We start from the raw sequence: 20,840 nt of genomic DNA on the forward strand, positions 1-20,840 counted from the left end.
TATATATATATATATATATATATATATATATATATTTCTATCTATTATTATTCTACTTAGTATATCTGCCGCTTTATTATCACTACCTTTAATATGCTCAAATTCTATATTAATTCCTGTGTTTGTAATTCTATCTACAAAATTTAATCATCTTCTTCTACTACTTCTTTTTTAATCTATTTTCATTTTATTAACAAAAGAAACTATAGCTACACAATCTGTTCTTCTAGTTATTTATTTTTTAGATATAATAAATAGTTCAAAATTATCTAATGCGTAGTTTATAGCTAATAATTCTGCATCTATGCTACTTAAATTTTCTTTCTCCTTATAATTTCTACTATTGTACCTACAAATTCTTTCTATACTTTTATCAGTATATTTATTGGGTTTGCATATTAATATTGCTCCTCATACTGTCATACTTCCATTTGTTTCTATAATTAAATATTCTGAATCTAATGGCATAGCCAATTCTGGTAAAGTTTTTATTTTTTCTCTTATTTGTTGAACTAATTTTATATCTTCTTGATTAAAAAATCTTTATCCTGTAGGAGATGTCTTTGCATATAAGGGTCCTGCTATTTTTCCCAAATCTTTTATAAATGGTCTAGCATAATTTACTAATCCTAAAAAAATTTGGATTTGTTTTAAATCTTCTAGTTTGTCTGAAAATTCTAAAGCTTTCTTAGCAATATGGGGTTGTAACTTAATTTTATCTTCTCCTATGTTAACTCCTAAGAAATCTATAAATTCTTTAAATAAAATCATTTTCTTTTTACTAATTATTAAACCATGTGTAATAAATTCTGAAAATATTATTTGTAAATGTCCTCTATGTTCTTGTTTATTTTTACTAAATACTAAAATGTCATCTATATATATTATTACAAACTTACTATGTTTATTAAAAATACTTTCCATTTTTTTTTTGGAATATACTAGGTGCATTCTTAATTCCAAATGGCATTACAAGCCATTCAAAATGTCCTTCTGGACAAGTAAAAGCTGTCCATTTAATACTTTTTGGATGCATTTTTACTTGCCAAAATCCTAACTTTAAATCAAATTTACTAAAAATTTTACAGTCTTTTATTTTATTTATTAAAACTGTCTTATCTGGTATGTTATAAGCATCATTTATAGTATTTTATTTATCTCATTCTTTAAAGAATTACTCCGATCCTCCATTAGACTTCTCTCCAAGTAAAAACGAATACTTAGACTTAGACTTATGAAATATAGTAAAAAAGTACAAACAGTTGATAATAATATAATTAAGTATAATTTAGATAATAAGCATAAATTACATAATTTATTTTCAGAAGATCCAAGTCAGAATTGTTTAGTAGACTTAATCATAAATTTATCAAAAAATTTAGAATTAGAAAATAAAAAGCAAAATAATTATTTAGAAATTATAAAAAAAAATATTATAGTTAGAGATCAAGAAATTAAAAAGATAAAAGAATCTTTAGATTATATTAAAAATCAAAATTCAAGTATTTTAGAAAAACTTGTTAAATTAGAAAAAATATCATCTAAAGTAGATTTAACAGAAATAAAAAGAATTTTAGATTCTAATAAATCTAAAGAAATAGAAATAGCATCCACATCAAGTGTAGAAAAAGATCTAAAAGTTTTAACAAACACATTAGAAAATCTAAGTTTTAGAGAAATAGGAAAAGAAAAAGTAACTAGAAAATTACCTAAAGAATATAAATTTTCAAGATGAATACCAATCTTCTATTGATATAATACTATAAATAGATTCCTTGTCTGAAATGTATTCATCTAATTGTATTAAATCTTCATTAGTACATTCTATTAATGTACTCTTTTTATCATAATTATTTATTCTTTTTTGGACAGATTTTAGATAAATGTTCATTACTATTACAAACATAATAACTGGGTCTATTTTTATAAATTCTTTCTAGTTTAAATTTCCTAACATGTCTTTTTTCATCTAAATATAGTTTTCTTTTATTGGATTTTCTAAGAAAATATCTTTTCTTAAAAGGTGTTTTATTCTTTCTTTCTTTATTACTATATTTATTTTTTCTTGAACTAGGGGCTCCATAGGTTTGTGGGGTAAAAATATCTTTGCAAAATTTATAGTCTTTATTATCACTACCTTTAATATGCTCAAATTCTATATTAATTCCTGTGTTTGTAATTCTATCTATAAAATTTAACCATCTTTTTTTACTACTTCTTTTTTAATCTATTTTCATTTTATTAACAAAAGAAACTATAGCTACACAATCTGTTCTTATAGTTATTTCTTTCTTAGATATAATAAATAGTTCAAAACTATCTAATGCGTAGTTTATAGCTAATAATTCTGCATCTATGCTACTTAAATTTTCTTTCTCTTTATAATTTTCACTATTGTATCTACAAATTATTTCTGTACTTTTATTAGTATATTTATTGGGTTTGCATATTAATATAGCTCCCCATCCTGTCATACTTCCATTTGTTTCTACAATTAAATATTATGAATCTAATGGCATAGCCAATTCTGGTAAAATTTTTATTTTTTCTTTTATTTGTTGAACTAATTTTATATCTCCTTAATTAAAAAATCTTTATCCTGTAGGAGATGTTTTTGCATATAAGGGTCCTGTTATTTTTCCCAAATCTTTTATAAATGGTCTAGTATAATTTACGAATCCTAAAAATTTTTGGATTTGTTTTAAATCTTTTAGTTTGTCTAGAAATTCTAAAGCTTTCTTAACAATATGGGGTTGTAACTTAATTTTACCTTCTCCTATGTTAACTCCTAAGAAATCTATAAATTCTTTAAATAAAGTCATTTTCTTTTTACTAATTATTAAACCATGTTTAATAAATTCTGAAATACTATTTGTAAATGTCCTCTATATTCTTATTTATTTTTACTAAATACTAAAATGTCATCTATGTATACTATTAAAAACTTACTATGTTTATTAAAAATACTTTTCATTTTTCTTTGAAATATATTAGGTGCATTCTTAAATCCAAATGGCATTACAAGCCATTCAAAATGTCCTTCTGGACAAGTAAAAGCTGTCTATTTAATATTTTCTGGATTCATTTTTACTTGCCAAAATCTAGATACTGTTTCTTTAGAAAAGATTTTTGAAAAAATTGAAGAATTTCAGAAGCAATCCAAAAAAGATGGAGGAACTTCTTCCAGAAAAAAAAAGATTAAGAAGAAGAAAAATGATGAAAAATTAAAAGAACAAATTAGAGAAGCAGTCAATCAAGCATTTGAGACAATTCTAAAAAAGAATCATGGAGAAGAGAAAAAAATTGTAGAATGTCGAGATCAAAAAGAAAAAGATGAAGCCAATAATTTCAGACTTTCAGATGAAGATGAAGATCCACAGAACGAAGGATACAATAATTCAGACAGTGGAATGTCATTTTCATCAGTGGCACGCCATAATTTTGATACATGATAAAGATTTTCAATAATGCAGAACAAGATAAATGTGCCAGCAGAAAAGAAGAAAAGATGAAAGATTCTCTCAAAGTGGCGATAAAAGTTTACTATTTAACTTTAGATTTTTTCTCTTTTATTGATAGAATTCTTAGACTTTTTTATAAAATTGGTGGAAATCTTGTAGAAGAAAGATTCCCAACTGTAGACCTTTTGAATTTTTAGCAAAAGACGTAGGAACTTTTAAAATTTTCCTTGCCATTTGTTATACTTTAGAATGGCCAGAAGTTTCTCGGTGAAACGTGTGCCTTTCTTAAGGATAATGTAGACTTTTTGCTCCCAAAAATTTTTCTATTTAAGGAATGAATTTCATTCGGTTTAGGTAGAAGTTTACAATCTGTGTACTCTCTACTATCCAAAAAACCTTTTGAAATCTCTCCTCCAGAAAAATTCTCAATCCAAAAAATATTGTATAGCTGAAACACTCTTGTGAATATTTAAGTTATTTTTTTACTTTCTTAAGTTAATTTTAGAACTTTAGGGATTTCCCGAAAGGGAAATCCTTAGTTGTAAATCTTTTCAAAGATGAAATTATAAATCCCTAATTTATGTTTTATTCTTTTATGCTTATGTTTTTGTTAAGTAAATATTTGTTATGTTTATCATTTCATCCTATGCATATAATAAAAGTATAACTTGATTTCTAGAAGCCATACTGCTTTTAGGTTAATCCTGAGTGACCCAGATAGGTGAAAACTTTTGGCCGGAGTGATCCTTTTGATATTTTCCAAAGATGCTGGGGAAAAGGAAAAAATTAGTCTAAGAATTTTATAAGGGAGTGTCACGGGTAACCTTATAAAAAGAAATCAGGTTCAAGTTTATGTCATAGGTGGTGAAAATTTAAATGAAAAAAAAAAGAGTGATCTATATATGATTCTGAATAAAGATTTATAGAAAACTAAGGAGAGTACTGAGTTTTCTTTTATTGGATTTTCTAAGAAAATATCTTTTCTTAAAAGGTCTTTTATTCTTTCTTTCTTTATTACAATATTTATTTTTTCTTGAACTAGAGGCTCCATAGGTTTGTGGGGTAAAAATATCTTTACAAAAAGATAGAAATAATAGGAGAAAATGTTTTAAAATACTGGAAGAAAGATAAAATCTTATGTGAATTAAAAATTAAAAATCCAGAATACATAATTAAAACTAAGAATATAGAAGCTACAAATTTAGATTTAGAAGATTTTAAGATACATATAAAAGAACTCTTGGAATTAGGAGTAATTAGAAAATCAGAAAGTCCTCATAGATTAGCAGTCTTTATAGTTTTGTTATACAGATGACAAGACCAAGGCCTTTAAGACCAGGAATTTCACCTGGGAATTCATTTGCATCATGTTCTTTATCACAGACTCCATTTAATCAGAACATACCAATGTTACAAGACATTATAACGTTTGGAAACCAAGAACTTATAGTTTTTCCAAATAGTAATATTTCTTTTAAAATTTTACCGCATATTTCTTTATCTAGAGAAGAAAAATGTATTTTAGATAATTTATGAATTTCATATAATAAGAATCCAAAAGATCAAAAATATTTTCTTGCATGCATGAATGCATTGTCAGAACATTTTAGTCAGAATTAAGGATTTCCCTTTCGGGAGTCCCTAAAGTTCTAAAATAAACTTAAGAAAGTAAAAGAATACCTTAAATATTCACAAGAGTGTTTCAGCTATACAATATTTTTTGAATTGAGAATTTTTCTGGAGGAGAGGTTTCAAAATGTTTTTTGGATAGCAGAGAGTACACAGGTTGTAAACTTCTACCTAAACCGAATGAAACTCATTCCTTAAATAGAAAAATTCTTGGGAGTAAAAAGTCTAAATTATCCTTGAGAAAGACACACGTTTCACCGAGAAACTTCTGGCCATTCTAAAGTATAACAAGTGGCAAGAAAAATTTCAAAAGTTCCTACGTCTTTTGCTAAAAATTCAAAAGGTCTACAGTTGGGAATTTTTCTTTTATAAGATTTCCACCAACGTTACAAAAAAGTCTAAAAATTCTATCAATAAAAGAGAAAAAGTCTAAAATTAAATAGTAAACTTTTATCGCCACTTTGAGAGAATCTTTCATCTTTTCTTCTTTTCTGCTGGCACATTTGTCTTGTTCTGCATTATTGAAAATCTTTATCATGTATAAAGATTATGGCGTGCCACTGATAAAAATGACATTCTACTATCTGAATTATTGTATCCTTCGTTCTGTGGATCTTCGTCTTCATCTGAATGTCTGGAATTATTGGTTTCATCTTTTTCTTTTTGATCTGGACATTCTGCAATTTCTTTTTCTTCTCCATGATTCTTTTTTAGAATTGTCTCAAATGCTTGATTGATTGCTTCTCTAATTTGTTCTTTTAATCGTTCATCATTTTTCTTCTTCTTAATCTTTTTCTTTTTTCTGGAAGAAGTTCCTTCATCTTTTTTGGATTGCTTCTGAAATTCTTCAATTTTTTCAAAAATCTTTTCTAAAGAAACAGTATCTGGATTGGGGTCTTGTGCTTCTTGAAGAAATAAAAAGTCTTGACTATCTTGGGCTACCATTTTTTCATTTCCTTTATTAGGCTGAATTTCTTGGGCTTGTGAAAGATCTGGATTATTAGAAAAGTGTTCTGGTGAAAAATGTTCTGGTGGACTATATTTAACTAAGTAATCAAATTTTTCGCTGGGCTATCCTAAAAGATCCCAAATCTCTTTACCTTTTTCTGTAGCAGATTTATCAGTCTGCTGAGTCTGATTATCTAATTTAGTAGAGGAATCAACAGTCCCCTGAGTCTGTTGGGCTTTTGGTAAGTCTACAACCTTCAACGGATTTGATAAGTCTTTACCAACTACCGTTTGGGTTGGGCTAGCTATGGACTTCTTGGGCTCCATAGTACCTGTTGGATATTGGACTTTTAAACCCAAAATCTCTTTTTTCAAGTTGAGCCACTTTTAAATAATCTTGTTGGGGATCTATAATTTCTTCTATATTTTGATTATATTGGACTGGTCTATTTAAAATTCTTTCTATTATATTTCTGCTTATACTTGAAGTACTATTTCTAGATGTAGATGCTTCTTCATTTATTGTTCTAGATCTTCCTAAAAAAGGATTGATATTCATTTTATATATATATATAAATTTCTTTTTTTCTTTTTAACATTTTATTCACAACATTATTATAATTTCCATTTAGTGTGTGTGTGTATACACACACACACACACACACACACACATATATAAATTTCTTTTTTTCTTTTTAACATTTTATTCACAACATTATTATAATTTCCATTTAGTGTGTGTATATATATATATTTATTATTTTTTCTTTTTAACATTTTATTCACAACATTATTATAATTTCCATTTAGGATGAGTACTCTTTAAATTCTTATATATGAAAATAAAAAATAATTAAAATTAAAGTTAAACTAAGCAAGACTAGTAAGCCGGTAGATAGAGTGACAGCTAGTAAGTAACCGAGTATAGATTTGTGACTTACAGATCAAGTAAAGCTGTAGTCACCACTCGGTCATTCGTTTAATAATTTATTCCCATTTTAACCTCTACCAATGTATATATAACAGAAACACTTCAAAGGTTTCTTCATCTTTCTTTCAATAGCTCCCGTCTCTGTAATAATACAAGAAAAATAGCTAAAACGACGTCGTAAACTAGCCATGATTATTGCTGCTGAAGCTATTGTTGGTGGATCCATGTGGGCTTCGATGACCAGCTGCTTAACACCAACTGTTCTCTTCTGCATCTTGAACCTCACCATAGTTACCATTTTCATCACTTCATCCCTCGAAAAACCGCACGAACTCGGTGTTGACGAAGACGACTCGCAGCCGAAACTCATCCGAGTCAAGTCAATCAACTTCTCTACGTACAGCTCCGAACAGCCCGACCCGTTTGACTCCGCAGCCAGTGACGCCACCCTCCCACCTCAAGAATCAACCCATCTGCAAAAATCTGAATGTGTGGAAGAGAGTCACGTGAATAGGAGTAGGTCCGACACTAGCGTGAATGTTCCGGAGAGAAGGGTGTTGAAGAAGTCCGCGAGTGAGAAGGTGTTTGCGGCTGAGCGGCAGGAAGAGGAGGATCGACTGCGGCCGGCAACGGTGAGGGAAACTACGTCGTGTAATGGGACGGAGGATGAGGAAGTGGATGCTAAAGCTGATGATTTTATTAACAGGTTTAGGCAACATTTGAAATTACAGAGGATGGAGTCAAATTTGAGGTACCAGGAGATGACGAATCGCCTTCGGAATTGAAGCATATTTTTGTCACTGCTAATCTCAATAGCTATAATTTCCAATTGCTTGATATCAAAATGAATTCATTTTTGTTTAGTAAGTACTTGTTTGTACCCCGTTATTTGTGAGTAATGTATTATAGAATAATGATTGATATTAAATGAGTGGTTAAAAAAAAAAGTTTTTGATTTATGTATAATATTATTTTAATGAAGAATATGTGGTTAAAAATGAATACTGTAAAAAAGATAATGCCGTAGAATGTGGAAGAGAGGAAGACAAACAAGCCTAAATTAAAATTTGGGAAAATTGCAGTTGGGCTCCCTAATATTTTCAAAAAGTTCTAACCTTTCATTTTCTGCAGTACAGTCCTTCATTTGGAAAAATAAGCATTTGAAGGAACTTTTGATGGCTTGCGTCCAAAAATTCTTTAATTCAAATTTGACTGAAATTAGACCATTTTTAAGAAGGGTAAAAATCAAAATTCCACATTTTCATGACAAGAATTAAAACAAATTTAACAAAAAAAAAAATCAAAAAAATGAAATAGAAAAACCAAAATAGGATAAAATCGCCACCACTGTAATGCAATCACAACATCAACTCCGCCACTCTCAGCATAACCAAAACTCCTCCACGGAAGCCTCACCCAAACCGTAACATTACCCTACTATGCCTCCGTAACCACCAAAAACTGCAGTGAAAAATGTTGATAATAAGTTGATGAAGACTAGAAATAAAAAAAATCAACAAGAAAATGATTCGCTAAAAATGGAAGGTTAGAACGCGATTATGAATAGTTGTCAAAATCGTGTTCCTCAAACGATATTTGTCATCATCGAAGTAAGTGCTTGAATGCTTTCAAATTCAAATAGTTTATAGGAGTAATCAAAACATTAATTCAAATTTTGAATCAAGTAAACAAACATGGAAAGAAATTTTTAGAACAAAAATAAATAAATAATAATAATAATGATAACAAACTTGATTTGATCTTTGATTTGGATACAGGTGATGCTAATTTTATGTTTTGAACATTTATTCAACATGAAAATCGCCCAATATATATATATATAGTATATCAACCTCTATACATGAAAGGGGTGCAAAAAAACAAGCCAAAAGGTTGTGAATCTTGCCAAACGTCACCAATATTTAAAAAGTAACAGTAACAAAAAATTGCACTGGGCGATCGCCCAGTACAAAACCAGGTTTACCAAAAATTGTTCTATTTGAAAAGCCAAGGCTGGGCGATCGTCCATGGTTGATCTCTTTCAAATCACTCTCATAATATGAACAATATTCTACCAGAAAACCATCAAGTTTGATTGTATGAAACCTAGGGACTGTAAACTCGATTTCGCAAACAAATCATGATCACTACTGCGGTTTAGGAGATCTCCACCCTAGTTAGAGCGAAAACCAAGTAGGGGAGATCAACTGTGATTTTTGCATAAACCAGCACTTGGTTTGCACAAAAAACAAGGAAATTTATTTTCTTGGGTTTCACAACCAATCTTTCGTCGTAGTTTGTGTAGCGAAGGAAAAGATGTTGTGGCACCGTGCATCTTTGGTGGGGTGGGATTGAGGGATGGGTAGAGTACTGTGATGGGCTAGGGTTTGTATAGATGGAAATTTTCATTTGTAAATAATGGAGGTATCGAATGGTGTCCCCTTTACAATGTATGACGAATACCATGTGAATTTAAAAAGGTCGGCCTATGGTCTTCACTTCTGTTGTGAGTAGTAGGTAAAAGATTCGATAAAAAAACGATATGTATAGCATTCTCCATGAATAGATAGCAAGTTTTAAGTATATGAGTAGAGTCGCTCTACTCTCCCACCATCGAGTTCGACTCGGTCCACTTGGCGAGCCAGCTTTTGCTCATAAATGGAGCAAGTAGAGCAAGAGCTAGGTTGTTTCCAAAATCCGATCAATTCGTCCCACGAACTCGTCCTTTGTTAGTAATGAAGTGGTAAGAATTTATTGTATTTTTACCTCCTTTAGTGTAAAATAAATGGTAGTTTAAAAAATTATATGTTGTCAAAAGAATATATTTAAAAAATTATAAATTATAAAAATCCTCCTCCTTTGTCCAAACTTGGGACCAACTACATATAATACGTAAATGGAATTAAAATTGTTCACGAATTAATATTTTGTGTAGAATTTATTTTACAAAGTAATGAAATAAATACAGCCCTTATTTGATTCTCATTTTTCAAGTCAAACAATCAATTTTTTGATCGTTACTTAATATCGTTAGCCATCATTTTTTACTTCTTCACTCACACGTTAGACCCACTTTTGTTTGTTATATCCACGATTAAGTTGAATAAAAAGAAGAAATATAGGGAAAAAGTTACAATCATGTTTACTTTTATTGAGTTGCTGAAGAATATATATATTCATTAATTCTGCGTGCCTATTCTCTCCTTCATTTTCACTTATTTTGTCTAGGCACATTTATTAGAGTACAAAAGTATTTCTAATTAGAGGGACTTGAAAACAAATGTTTAAAACAATATATTGCAGTTTCGTCTTTTCAATTAATGGGTCCGAAAAGATAGGCTAAACAAATAATCGAAGCAATATTAAAAATATCGCTAGCGATTTATCTATCCTTTTTTACCGTTGGTAAATTTCCCATCCGAAGAACTGTCAAGACGATGTTAAAATACTAAGAGTTTGTTTCTTATTTAGGGTGTGTTTGTGAAAGAATGATTTTTTTAAAAGTGATTTTTTGAGAATGTATAATTAACAAATAGAGAAAAAATTTAAAATGTGTGTGTGTCTATATATATATATATATATATATACACACACACACACACACTAGTCTATTGCCCGTGCAATGCACAGGCAGGATTCTGTTGCACGTTATATTAGCGTTTTTAATGTTAATATCAGTTTACTGTTTAAAGAAAAAGTGAGTTCATTAGTTAAAAATAGAATCATTGGATGTAAGCTATGATATTAATTTTGAAATTGAATGATTTAATATTGTAATATTTCACTGTTTTTGCAATGGAAAGGAGAAAAAGGAAAGTAAGACGCGTACACCAAACTTTAAATTTCAAGAGTAGTAATTTATTACTATTTGGTGGAATCTGAAGTCTTGTACATAGACAAAGATATAGACAGATCATGTTACTTTTTTCAGAAATACAAAATAGAACATTGATTACTGTCCACTGTCACAAAAGTATCATAGATGTGATTCATTCATGTTTTTCTTTTGAGGTGATCCCAATGGTTCAGTTATTGGTTTTGGAGATTGTGTGAGTCCCTTTTTTGGGTTTTGACTCTGCTTCAATAGGCACATTTGATGGTTGGAAGAGAGACCTTTATGCATGCAGTGGATTGATTTCTTCAGTAGCGGTGGAAATGTCATCGGGTCGTCTGGACACCTTGTTCTTGCCTTTTACGTCTTTGTTGTTGGAAATTTTTTCTATTTCAATTTGCTTGTTTGCATCTTCTGTAACAATTGAGGAATCAACTGGATTTGCCGTGGAGGAGTTGAACACGAATATTATTTCAAAACGGTACTCAGGTGGGTCGTGGCGCTTTCTGTTGCCTTGAGGTAAAAGAGTAGCTCTGTATCACTTTCCAATTTGACAACGTCATTGAGTTTTTTAATACCTTCCTGTGGTTGAGGAAATATATTTCAATAGAGTGGCATGTTTGTTGTTAAGAAAGAAAGCATTTTCGAAGGGTGTTGAACATGATGTTTTACCTTCTGAAGATGGTTCATTAAGTCATTGGCGCTACTTTCCAGTAACACTTCTACTGCATCTCCTATGATGATTGCATCTAACGAACTAGATTTGTCTTCAAGTTGTATAAAAGCATTTACCCTAAAGAATGCGTTTTTTTTTTTTTTTTTAGTCATGTATTATGTACCTTGTTCCTGAAATAATAATTAGTAAATTTTTGAACTTATATTTAATAGAAGAAATCACCTTGGAATAACTTTTGAGTGTTCGTACTTGCAGAATCAACATTTATGAATTTCTCTAAAGTTCGCGTTGGAAGTTTTCTTGCAGTTGTTACAAGACATATAATTTGTTTTCATTAGGAATACAACGAGACATATAATTTTCAAAAGTATAAATATAATATTCTTCTGGAATATTGACATTATTTATTCATTCTACCTTTCGAGTTAAATAATAAAATTTATGCCCTACATGAGTAATAATGAAATATTTTTCTTGAATATTTATATAACATATGTTACGTTTTTTCGAGAACATTAACATTATATTTATTTAAAATAAATATAATTTAAATTATGTTTTTTCAGGAACATTGAGTCAATATACTTTTAGAATATTAAACTTGTAATATCACGCTCTTTATAAGCAAGTAATATTCTTTTAAAATATCAATAATATTGTGCTACTTTAGGAGTAACAACAAACTATTTATAATAGATAGATATAAAATTAATATTCTTCTGAAATATTAATTATAATGTTCTGCTATTTTTATAATAACAACATGATAAATTCTTAATTTGAAGTTCATAGAAGAATATCTAAAAATATTTAATTATCATTTAGACATGATATGAATTTATCTAGAAAAATTAATTACCCAACATGCATTAGAAAAAAGAATATCTATATATAGAAGTTAACAAAATTGGCTAAATCTTTTACCAACATACAAAAGATACTAAACATACATGTGAATTTCACATATATAGAAATTAAAAATAGAACTAATATGTGACAGATTCAAAAGACATAATTAATACTAAATAATATGTGAAAAATGATCGTGTATGAATAAAAATAACGTGAATTAATATGTGTTTAGATTACACATACAAACGTGATTTAGAATTAATATTCCCATGAAAAGTAGAGAAGAAGAAGCAATCTCATTATGATGCAATATGTATATTGAAATATTTCACATACTACAAAATTAATTTTGGTATACGTGATAAATATTTATGCCTATAAAAATTATTACTTTCACTAAATTCTGAAAAATTAAGCTATCGTATTGATAACGTATTATGAAAAGATAGAAAAAAAAGAAGAAAATAGAGAGAAGTCGATAGACTTATGTGTATTTTATTATTAACAACCAAAACCTTGTATTTATAGAACAAAATCAGGGATACAATAATAATAATTTCTATGGTTGTGGTGGTATAATTGTCATTCAACTCTAAACCCTAATAAACATACCTTTTACAACACATTATTCTTTTGTTATATAATACTTTCTCCATTTTATTTATATAAATGGGTTTTATTTTCCAAACGGATTAAGAAATCTTATTTAATGGTATTGAAAAAGTAATTTTTGTCTATATGTTTCCTAATCTACCCTTATTTATACTTATACAATTTTAAGATTATGTGCAAAAAAATAGTTATAATTAGACAAATTAAGTAAATGTATATCAGAAAATGAACAAAATAAAACATTCTCAATAAAGAAATATGACTATATAATTGGGACAAAAAAAATAAGGAAATGCAGTTTGTATAAATGGGACTGGGAGAGTAGTTGATATATTCTCTCCATCTTCTAAAGTTAGGTTTACTTCTTTTTAATTTTTTTAAAATTTTTTTGGGTATATCCCAAATTATAGGCAACTTTCTTTGTTGAGAGTATAATTGATTTCTTAACTTTCTAATATGCCTCCATTTAATGTGTCCTGTTAACAATAAATATGAATAACTCATATTTAAACTATTATTTATTGTAGGAGTATATTATAAAAAAAATATGCAAAATTTATTTTTCCTAGTTCCAACTATATGAATTACATTTTCTTAATCAGTTTGATAATGGAAGGAAGCGTATTTCTATAGGACAGAATGAGTATAAAATATATAATACGTAATACTCCCTTCGTCCAATAAAGAAATGCTCATTTATATTTTAACTTGGATTGATAAAATAATTATTACACTAGAAAACATTAATATTACTTACTTTTATTCTAATATTTCATACATTACATCATAATTCAGATAAAATTAGTTCATTTTTGTTGATAACAATGTACATTAAAATCTTGTTTGACCCACCTTTTAAAAAAAATACATTTTAAATAGTGATTTAACATCATTTCAATCACACAATTTTCAATAAAATAATATTAAACGTAAATTCAAAATATTTTCTTATTTTTTAACCGTACGTTTTCCATCAGTACGCTGTTAAAAAATACATTCTTATGAAAATAATGTGACTCAAACAAGGGTTAAACATGAACATATTATGAAATTAAGAAATTATTTATATTCTCAACAAGAAAAAATGATATATAATATTATATTTATATGTTACGCAATGCTAGCTCTCTAATTATTGTGAATTGGGTCAATTGTATTTCAGTATTTAAGTCTTCGCTTCCCACTAGGCTCGTGGAAATTATTTTATTAATAATAGTAAATGCTGGTTTAACATGATCACATCACATGAATGCTGGTCCAAATTTCAAGTGTGAACATGTTGATATGTCAGTCTAAATATCAAGTATGAACATTGGTGGAAAGAGTACAAATTTCTTACTTACTCTCCACCTGTTTGTCCCTTCCAGTTGAAAATATTCAACAGTTTGTGGCTCTTTTGGCTAAAGGATTAGATTGGATTCAAATTCAATTTGACTCAATTCATGGAAACTATAGAAAGTTTAGCTGTCAGCAACACAAAAATCAAAATCACAATAATCAAATAATATAACTGATGCAATCAATAAATAAAGGGAAAATTCTTTAATCTTTTTTTTTTTTTTTTTTTGAAGACTTTACTTTAACATTTACTTTTGTGCCAGCAGAGGTTCTTAATTTTTCATAAATACGCACTTGAGACCCATTTGGGTGCAAACCATCCGAAACACCGTCAGTTGACAAGAAAAAATTGTTTAAAGAGGTATCAGCATCCAATAAAATCGTCGCAGTAGCACATAGTTCAAGGAATTTTTTTTCGTCAACTGACTGTGTTTTGGACGATTTCCATTCAGATGGATTTCGGGTGCATATTTATGAAAGTTAGGGACCTTAACTAGTACAAAATGAAAATTACGGTAAAATCTGCAAAAATGAAAAGACTAGGGATCTTCTCAAAGAATAAACTATCCTCCAAAGTCTCTAAAGGAGAAAGGCGAAGTTAGGAAGCGAGTGAAGTAATCCTAGGGTAATAAAAATCACTCTTCTTTCAGCTCTTGTGAAATGGTCTCTGTGGTTCGCTTGCCCTTATGACTATGCTTTCTATTCTATGGTGAACGTCGACTCTTACTTTCGTGGGAACAAGAATAGCTATGATTTCAGAAGTTATGAACTCTTCTCTCAGGTGGTTACTACAATTTTCTCGTAAATAAAGGTTATAAGTGAACCATTGGTTTTTTATAATGATATTTAAACAAGAAGTTAAATATAAAAGTAGCTATCATATAAAAGACACCTGTATAAATATAATTTGTTGCACAAAATAAACGATAAATTACGTCTTCGGTCACTGAACTATCATAGAAATCTCCATTGGGATAGTAAACTTTAATTGTCTCAAATGTGCACTCAGTTAAGCCTTGTTTGGCTCTCATTAAATTACATTTTATTTTTTTTCTCTTATTTTCAACCATACGATCTTCAATAAAATAATATTACACGTAAATCGAAAATTTTTCTTTCTTTTTCAACCACTCATTTTTTTTTAAAAAAAAATACTATTTCATTCATTTTCATTTCAAAAAATATGGACCAAACGGGGCTAAATTTCACTATTCTATCACTATCTTCTCCCAAATTACTAAAATTATTTAATTGACAAATTGCATACGTAACATAACATATCTTCTACGTAATCGGGCATGACATATCAATTGGTTATTATGCTACGTCATAAAAAAAATGTATATTTTCTTTTAACATTTTATTCACAACATTATTATAATTTCCATTTAGCATGAGTACTCTTTAAATTCTTATATATGAAAATAAAAAAATAATTAAAATTAAAGTAAAACTAAGCATGAGTAGTAAGCAAGTAGATAAAGTGACAACTAATAAGTCACCGAGTATAGTTTTGTGACTAACAGATCAAGTAAACCTGTAGTCACTACTCGGTCATTCGTTTAAAATTTAATTCCCATTTTAACCTCTACCAATGCATATATAACAGAAACACTTCAGAGGTTTCTTCATCTTTCTTTCAATAGCTCCCGTCTCTGTAATAATACAAGAAAAATAGCTAAAACGACGTCGAAAACTAACCATGATTAATGCTGCTGAAGCTATTGTTGGTGGATCCATGTGGGCTTCGATGACCAGCTGCTTAACACCAACTGTTCTCTTCTGCATCTTGAACCTCACCATAGTTACCATTTTCATCACTTCATCCCTCGAAAAACCGCACGAACTCGGTGATGACGAAGACGAATCGCCGCCGAAACTCATCCGAGTCAAGTCAATCAACTTCTCTACGTACAGCTCCGAACAGCCCTACCCGTTTGACTCCGCAGCCAGTCACGCCACGGCTCCACCTCAAGAACCAACTCATCTGCAAAAATCTGAATGTGTGGAAGAGAGTCACGTGAATAGGAGTAGGTCCGACACTAGCGTGAATGTTCCGGAGAGAAGGGTGTTGAAGAAGTCCGCGAGTGAGAAGGTGTTTGCGGCTGAGCGGCAGGAAGAGGAGGATCGACTGCGGCCGGCAACGGTGAGGGAAACTACGTCGTGTAATGGGACGGAGGAGGAGGAAGTGGATGCTAAAGCTGATGATTTTATTAACAGGTTTAGGCAACAGTTGAAATTACAGAGGATGGAGTCAAATTTGAGGTACCAAGAGATGACGAATCGGCTTCGGAATTGAAGCATATTTTTGTCACTGCTTAATCTCAATAGCTATAATTTTCAATTGCTTGATATTGAAATGAATTCATTTTTCTTTAGTAAGTGCTTGTTTGTGCCCCCATTATTTGTGAGTAATATATTATAGAATATTAAACTTGTAATATCATGCTCTTTATAAGCAAGTAATATTCTTTTGAAATATCAATAATATTGTGCTACTTTAGGAGTAACAACGAACTATTTATAATAGATAGATATATAATTAATATTCTTATGGAATATTAATTATAATGTTGTGCTATTTTTATAATAACAACATGATAAATTCTTAATTTGAAGTTCATAGAAGAATATCTAAAAATATTTAATTATCATTTAGACATGATATGAATTTATCTAGAAAAATTAATTACCCAAATGCATTAGAAAAAAGAATATCTATATATAGAAGTTAACAAAATTGGCTAAATCTTTTACCAGCATACAAAAGATACTAAACATACATATGAATTTCACATATATAGAAATTAAAGATAGAACTAATATGTGACAGATTCAAAAGATATAATTAATACTAAATAATATGTGAAAAATGATCGTGTATGAATAAAAATAACGTGAATTAATATGTGTTTAGATTACACATACAAACGTGATTTAGAATTAATATTCCCATGAAAAGTAGAGAAGAAGAAGCAATCTCATTATGATGCAATATGTATATTGAAATATTTCACATACTACAAAATTAATTTTGGTACACGTGATAAATATTTATGCCTATAAAAATTATTACTTTCACTAAATTCTAAAAAATTAAGCTATCGTACTGATAACGTATTATGAAAAGATAGAAAAAAAAAATAGAGAGAAGTCAATAGACTTATGTGTATTTTATTATTAACAACCAAAACCCTGTATTTATAGGACAAAATCAGGGATACAATAATAATAATTTCTATGGTTGTGGGGGTATAATTGTCATTCAACTCTAAACCCTAATAAGCTTACCTTTAACAACACATTATTCTTTTGTTATATAATACTTTCTCCATTTTATTTATATAGACGGGTTTTATTTTCCAAACGGATTAAGAAATCTTATTTATTAATGGTATTGAAAAAGTAATTTTTGTCTATATGTTTCCTAATCTACCCTTATTTATACTTATACAATTTTAAGATTATGTGCAAAAAAATAGTTATAATTAGACAAATTAAGTAAATGTATATCAGAAAATGAACAAAATAAAACATCCTCAATAAAGAAATATGACTATATAATTGGGACAAAAAAAATAAGGAAATGCAGTTTGTATAAATGGGACTAGGAGAGTAGTTGATATATTCTCTCCGTCTTCTAAAGTTAGGTTTACTTCTTTTTAATTTTTTTAAAATTTTTTTGGGTATATCCCAAATTATAGGCAACTTTCTTTGTTGAGAGTATAATTGATTTCTTAACTTTCTAATATGCCTCCATTTAATGTGTCCTGTTAACAATAAATATGAATAACTCATATTTAAACTATTATTTATTGTAGGAGTATATTATAAAAAAAATATGCAAAATTTATTTTTCCTAGTTCCAACTATATGAATTACATTTTCTTAATCAGTTTGATAATGGAAGGAAGCGTATTTCTATAGGACAGAATGAGTATAAAATATATAATACGTAATACTCCCTTCGTCCAATAAAGAAATGCTCATTTATATTTTAACTTGGATTGATAAAATAATTATTACACTAGAAAACATTAATATTACTTACTTTTATTCTAATATTTCATACATTACATCATAATTCAGATAAAATTAGTTCATTTTTGTTGATAACAATGTACATTAAAATCTTGTTTGACCCACCTTTTTAAAAAAAAATACATTTTAAATAGTGATTTAACATCATTTCAATCACACAATTTTCAATAAAATAATATTAAACGCAAATTCAAAATATTTTCTTATTTTTTAACCGTACGTTTTCCATCAATACGCTGTTAAAAAATGCATTCTTATGAAAATAATGTGACTTAAACAAGGGTTAAAGATGAACATATTATGAAATTAAGAAATTATTTATATTCTCAACAAGAAAAAATGATATATAATATTATATTTATATGTTAAGCAATGGTAGCTCTCCAATTATTGTGAATTGGGTCAATTGTATTTAAGTCTTCGTTTCCCACTAGGCGCGTGGAAATTATTTTATTAATAATAGTAAATGCTGGTTTACCATGATCACATCACATGAATGCTGGTCCAAATTTCAAGTGTGAACATGTTGATATGTCAGTCTAAATATCGAGTATGAACATTGGTGGAAAGAGTACAAATTTCTTACTTACTCTCCATCTGTTTGTCCCTTCCAGTTGAAAATATCCATCAGTTTGTGGCTCTTTTGGCTAAAGGATTAGATTGGATTCAAATTCAATTTGACTCAATTCATGGAAACTATAGAAAGTTTAGCTGTCATCAACACAAAAATCAAAATCACAATAATCAAATAATATAACTGATGCAATCAATAAATAAAGGGAAAATTAGCAACAGTCTTTAATCTTTTTTTCTTTTTTTTTTAAGACTTTACTTTAACCTTTACTTTTGTGTCAGCAGATGTTCTTAATTTTCATAAATATGCACTTGAGACCCATATGGATGCAAACCATCCGAAATACCGTCAGTTGACGAGAAAAAATTGTCTAAAAAGGTATTAGCATCCAATAAAATCGTCGCGGTAGCAGATAGCTCAAGGAGTTTTTTTTGTCAATTGACGGTGTTTTGGATGATTTCCGTTCAGATGGATTTCATGTGCATATTTATGAAAGGTTAGAATAAAGTCTGCAAAAATGAAAAGACTAGGGATCTTCTCAAAGAATAAACTATCCTTCAAAGTCTATAAAGGAGAAAGGCGAAGTTAGGAAGCGAGTGAAGTAATCCTAGGGTAATAAAAATCACTCTTCTTTCAGCTCTTGTGAAATGGTCTCTGTGGTTCGCTTGCCCTTATGACTATGCTTTCTATTCTATGGCGTCGACTCTTACTTTCGTGGGAACAAGAATAGCTATGATTTCAAAAGTTATGAACTCTTCTCTCAGGTGGTTACTACAATTTTCTCGTAAATAAAGGTTATAAGTGAACCATTGGTTTTTTATAATGATATTTAAACAAGAAGTTAAATATAAAAGTAGCTATCATATAAAAGACACCTGTATAAATATAATTTGTTGCACAAAATAAACGATAAATTACGTCTTCGGTCACTGAACTATCATAGAAATCTCCATTGGGATAGTAAACTTTAATTGTCTCAAATGTGCACTCAGTTAAGCCTTGTTTGGCTCTCATTAAATTACATTTTATTTTTTTTCTCTTATTTTCAACCATACGATCTTCAATAAAATAATATTACACGTAAATCGAAAATTTTTCTTTCTTTTTCAACCACTCATTTTTTTTAAAAAAAAAATACTATTTCATTCATTTTCATTTCAAAAAATATGGACCAAACGGGGCTAAATTTCACTATTCTATCACTATCTTCTCCCAAATTACTAAAATTATTTAATTGACAAATTGCATACGTAACATAACATATCTTCTACGTAATCGGGCATGACATATCAATTGGTTATTATGCTACGTCATAAAAAAAATGTATATTTTCTTTTAACATTTTATTCACAACATTATTATAATTTCCATTTAGCATGAGTACTCTTTAAATTCTTATATATGAAAATAAAAAAATAATTAAAATTAAAGTAAAACTAAGCATGAGTAGTAAGCAAGTAGATAAAGTGACAACTAATAAGTCACCGAGTATAGTTTTGTGACTAACAGATCAAGTAAACCTGTAGTCACTACTCGGTCATTCGTTTAAAATTTAATTCCCATTTTAACCTCTACCAATGCATATATAACAGAAACACTTCAGAGGTTTCTTCATCTTTCTTTCAATAGCTCCCGTCTCTGTAATAATACAAGAAAAATAGCTAAAACGACGTCGAAAACTAACCATGATTAATGCTGCTGAAGCTATTGTTGGTGGATCCATGTGGGCTTCGATGACCAGCTGCTTAACACCAACTGTTCTCTTCTGCATCTTGAACCTCACCATAGTTACCATTTTCATCACTTCATCCCTCGAAAAACCGCACGAACTCGGTGATGACGAAGACGAATCGCCGCCGAAACTCATCCGAGTCAAGTCAATCAACTTCTCTACGTACAGCTCCGAACAGCCCTACCCGTTTGACTCCGCAGCCAGTCACGCCACG

At 29.2% G+C, this 20,840-nt stretch overlaps 2 protein-coding genes across 2 annotated transcripts; both read left to right on the forward strand.

Annotated features, from left to right (window-relative positions):
• The first annotated feature begins 7,157 nt into the window (after positions 1-7,157).
• On the forward strand, positions 7,158-7,754 carry LOC111397966. The gene has a single exon (XM_023024928.1). The coding sequence runs from the start codon at positions 7,158-7,160 to the stop codon at positions 7,752-7,754; it is 597 nt and encodes a 198-aa protein (XP_022880696.1).
• Positions 7,755-15,981: 8,227 nt separating this feature from the next.
• Positions 15,982-16,578, forward strand: LOC111397967. Its single transcript, XM_023024929.1, has one exon. It carries the CDS (start codon positions 15,982-15,984, stop codon positions 16,576-16,578), a length of 597 nt encoding a protein of 198 aa, XP_022880697.1.
• The last annotated feature ends 4,262 nt before the right edge of the window (positions 16,579-20,840 follow it).

Source organism: Olea europaea, chromosome 7 (assembly GCF_002742605.1).
Source record: "Olea europaea var. sylvestris chromosome 7, O_europaea_v1, whole genome shotgun sequence".
Classification (NCBI taxonomy): Eukaryota; Viridiplantae; Streptophyta; class Magnoliopsida; order Lamiales; family Oleaceae; genus Olea; species Olea europaea.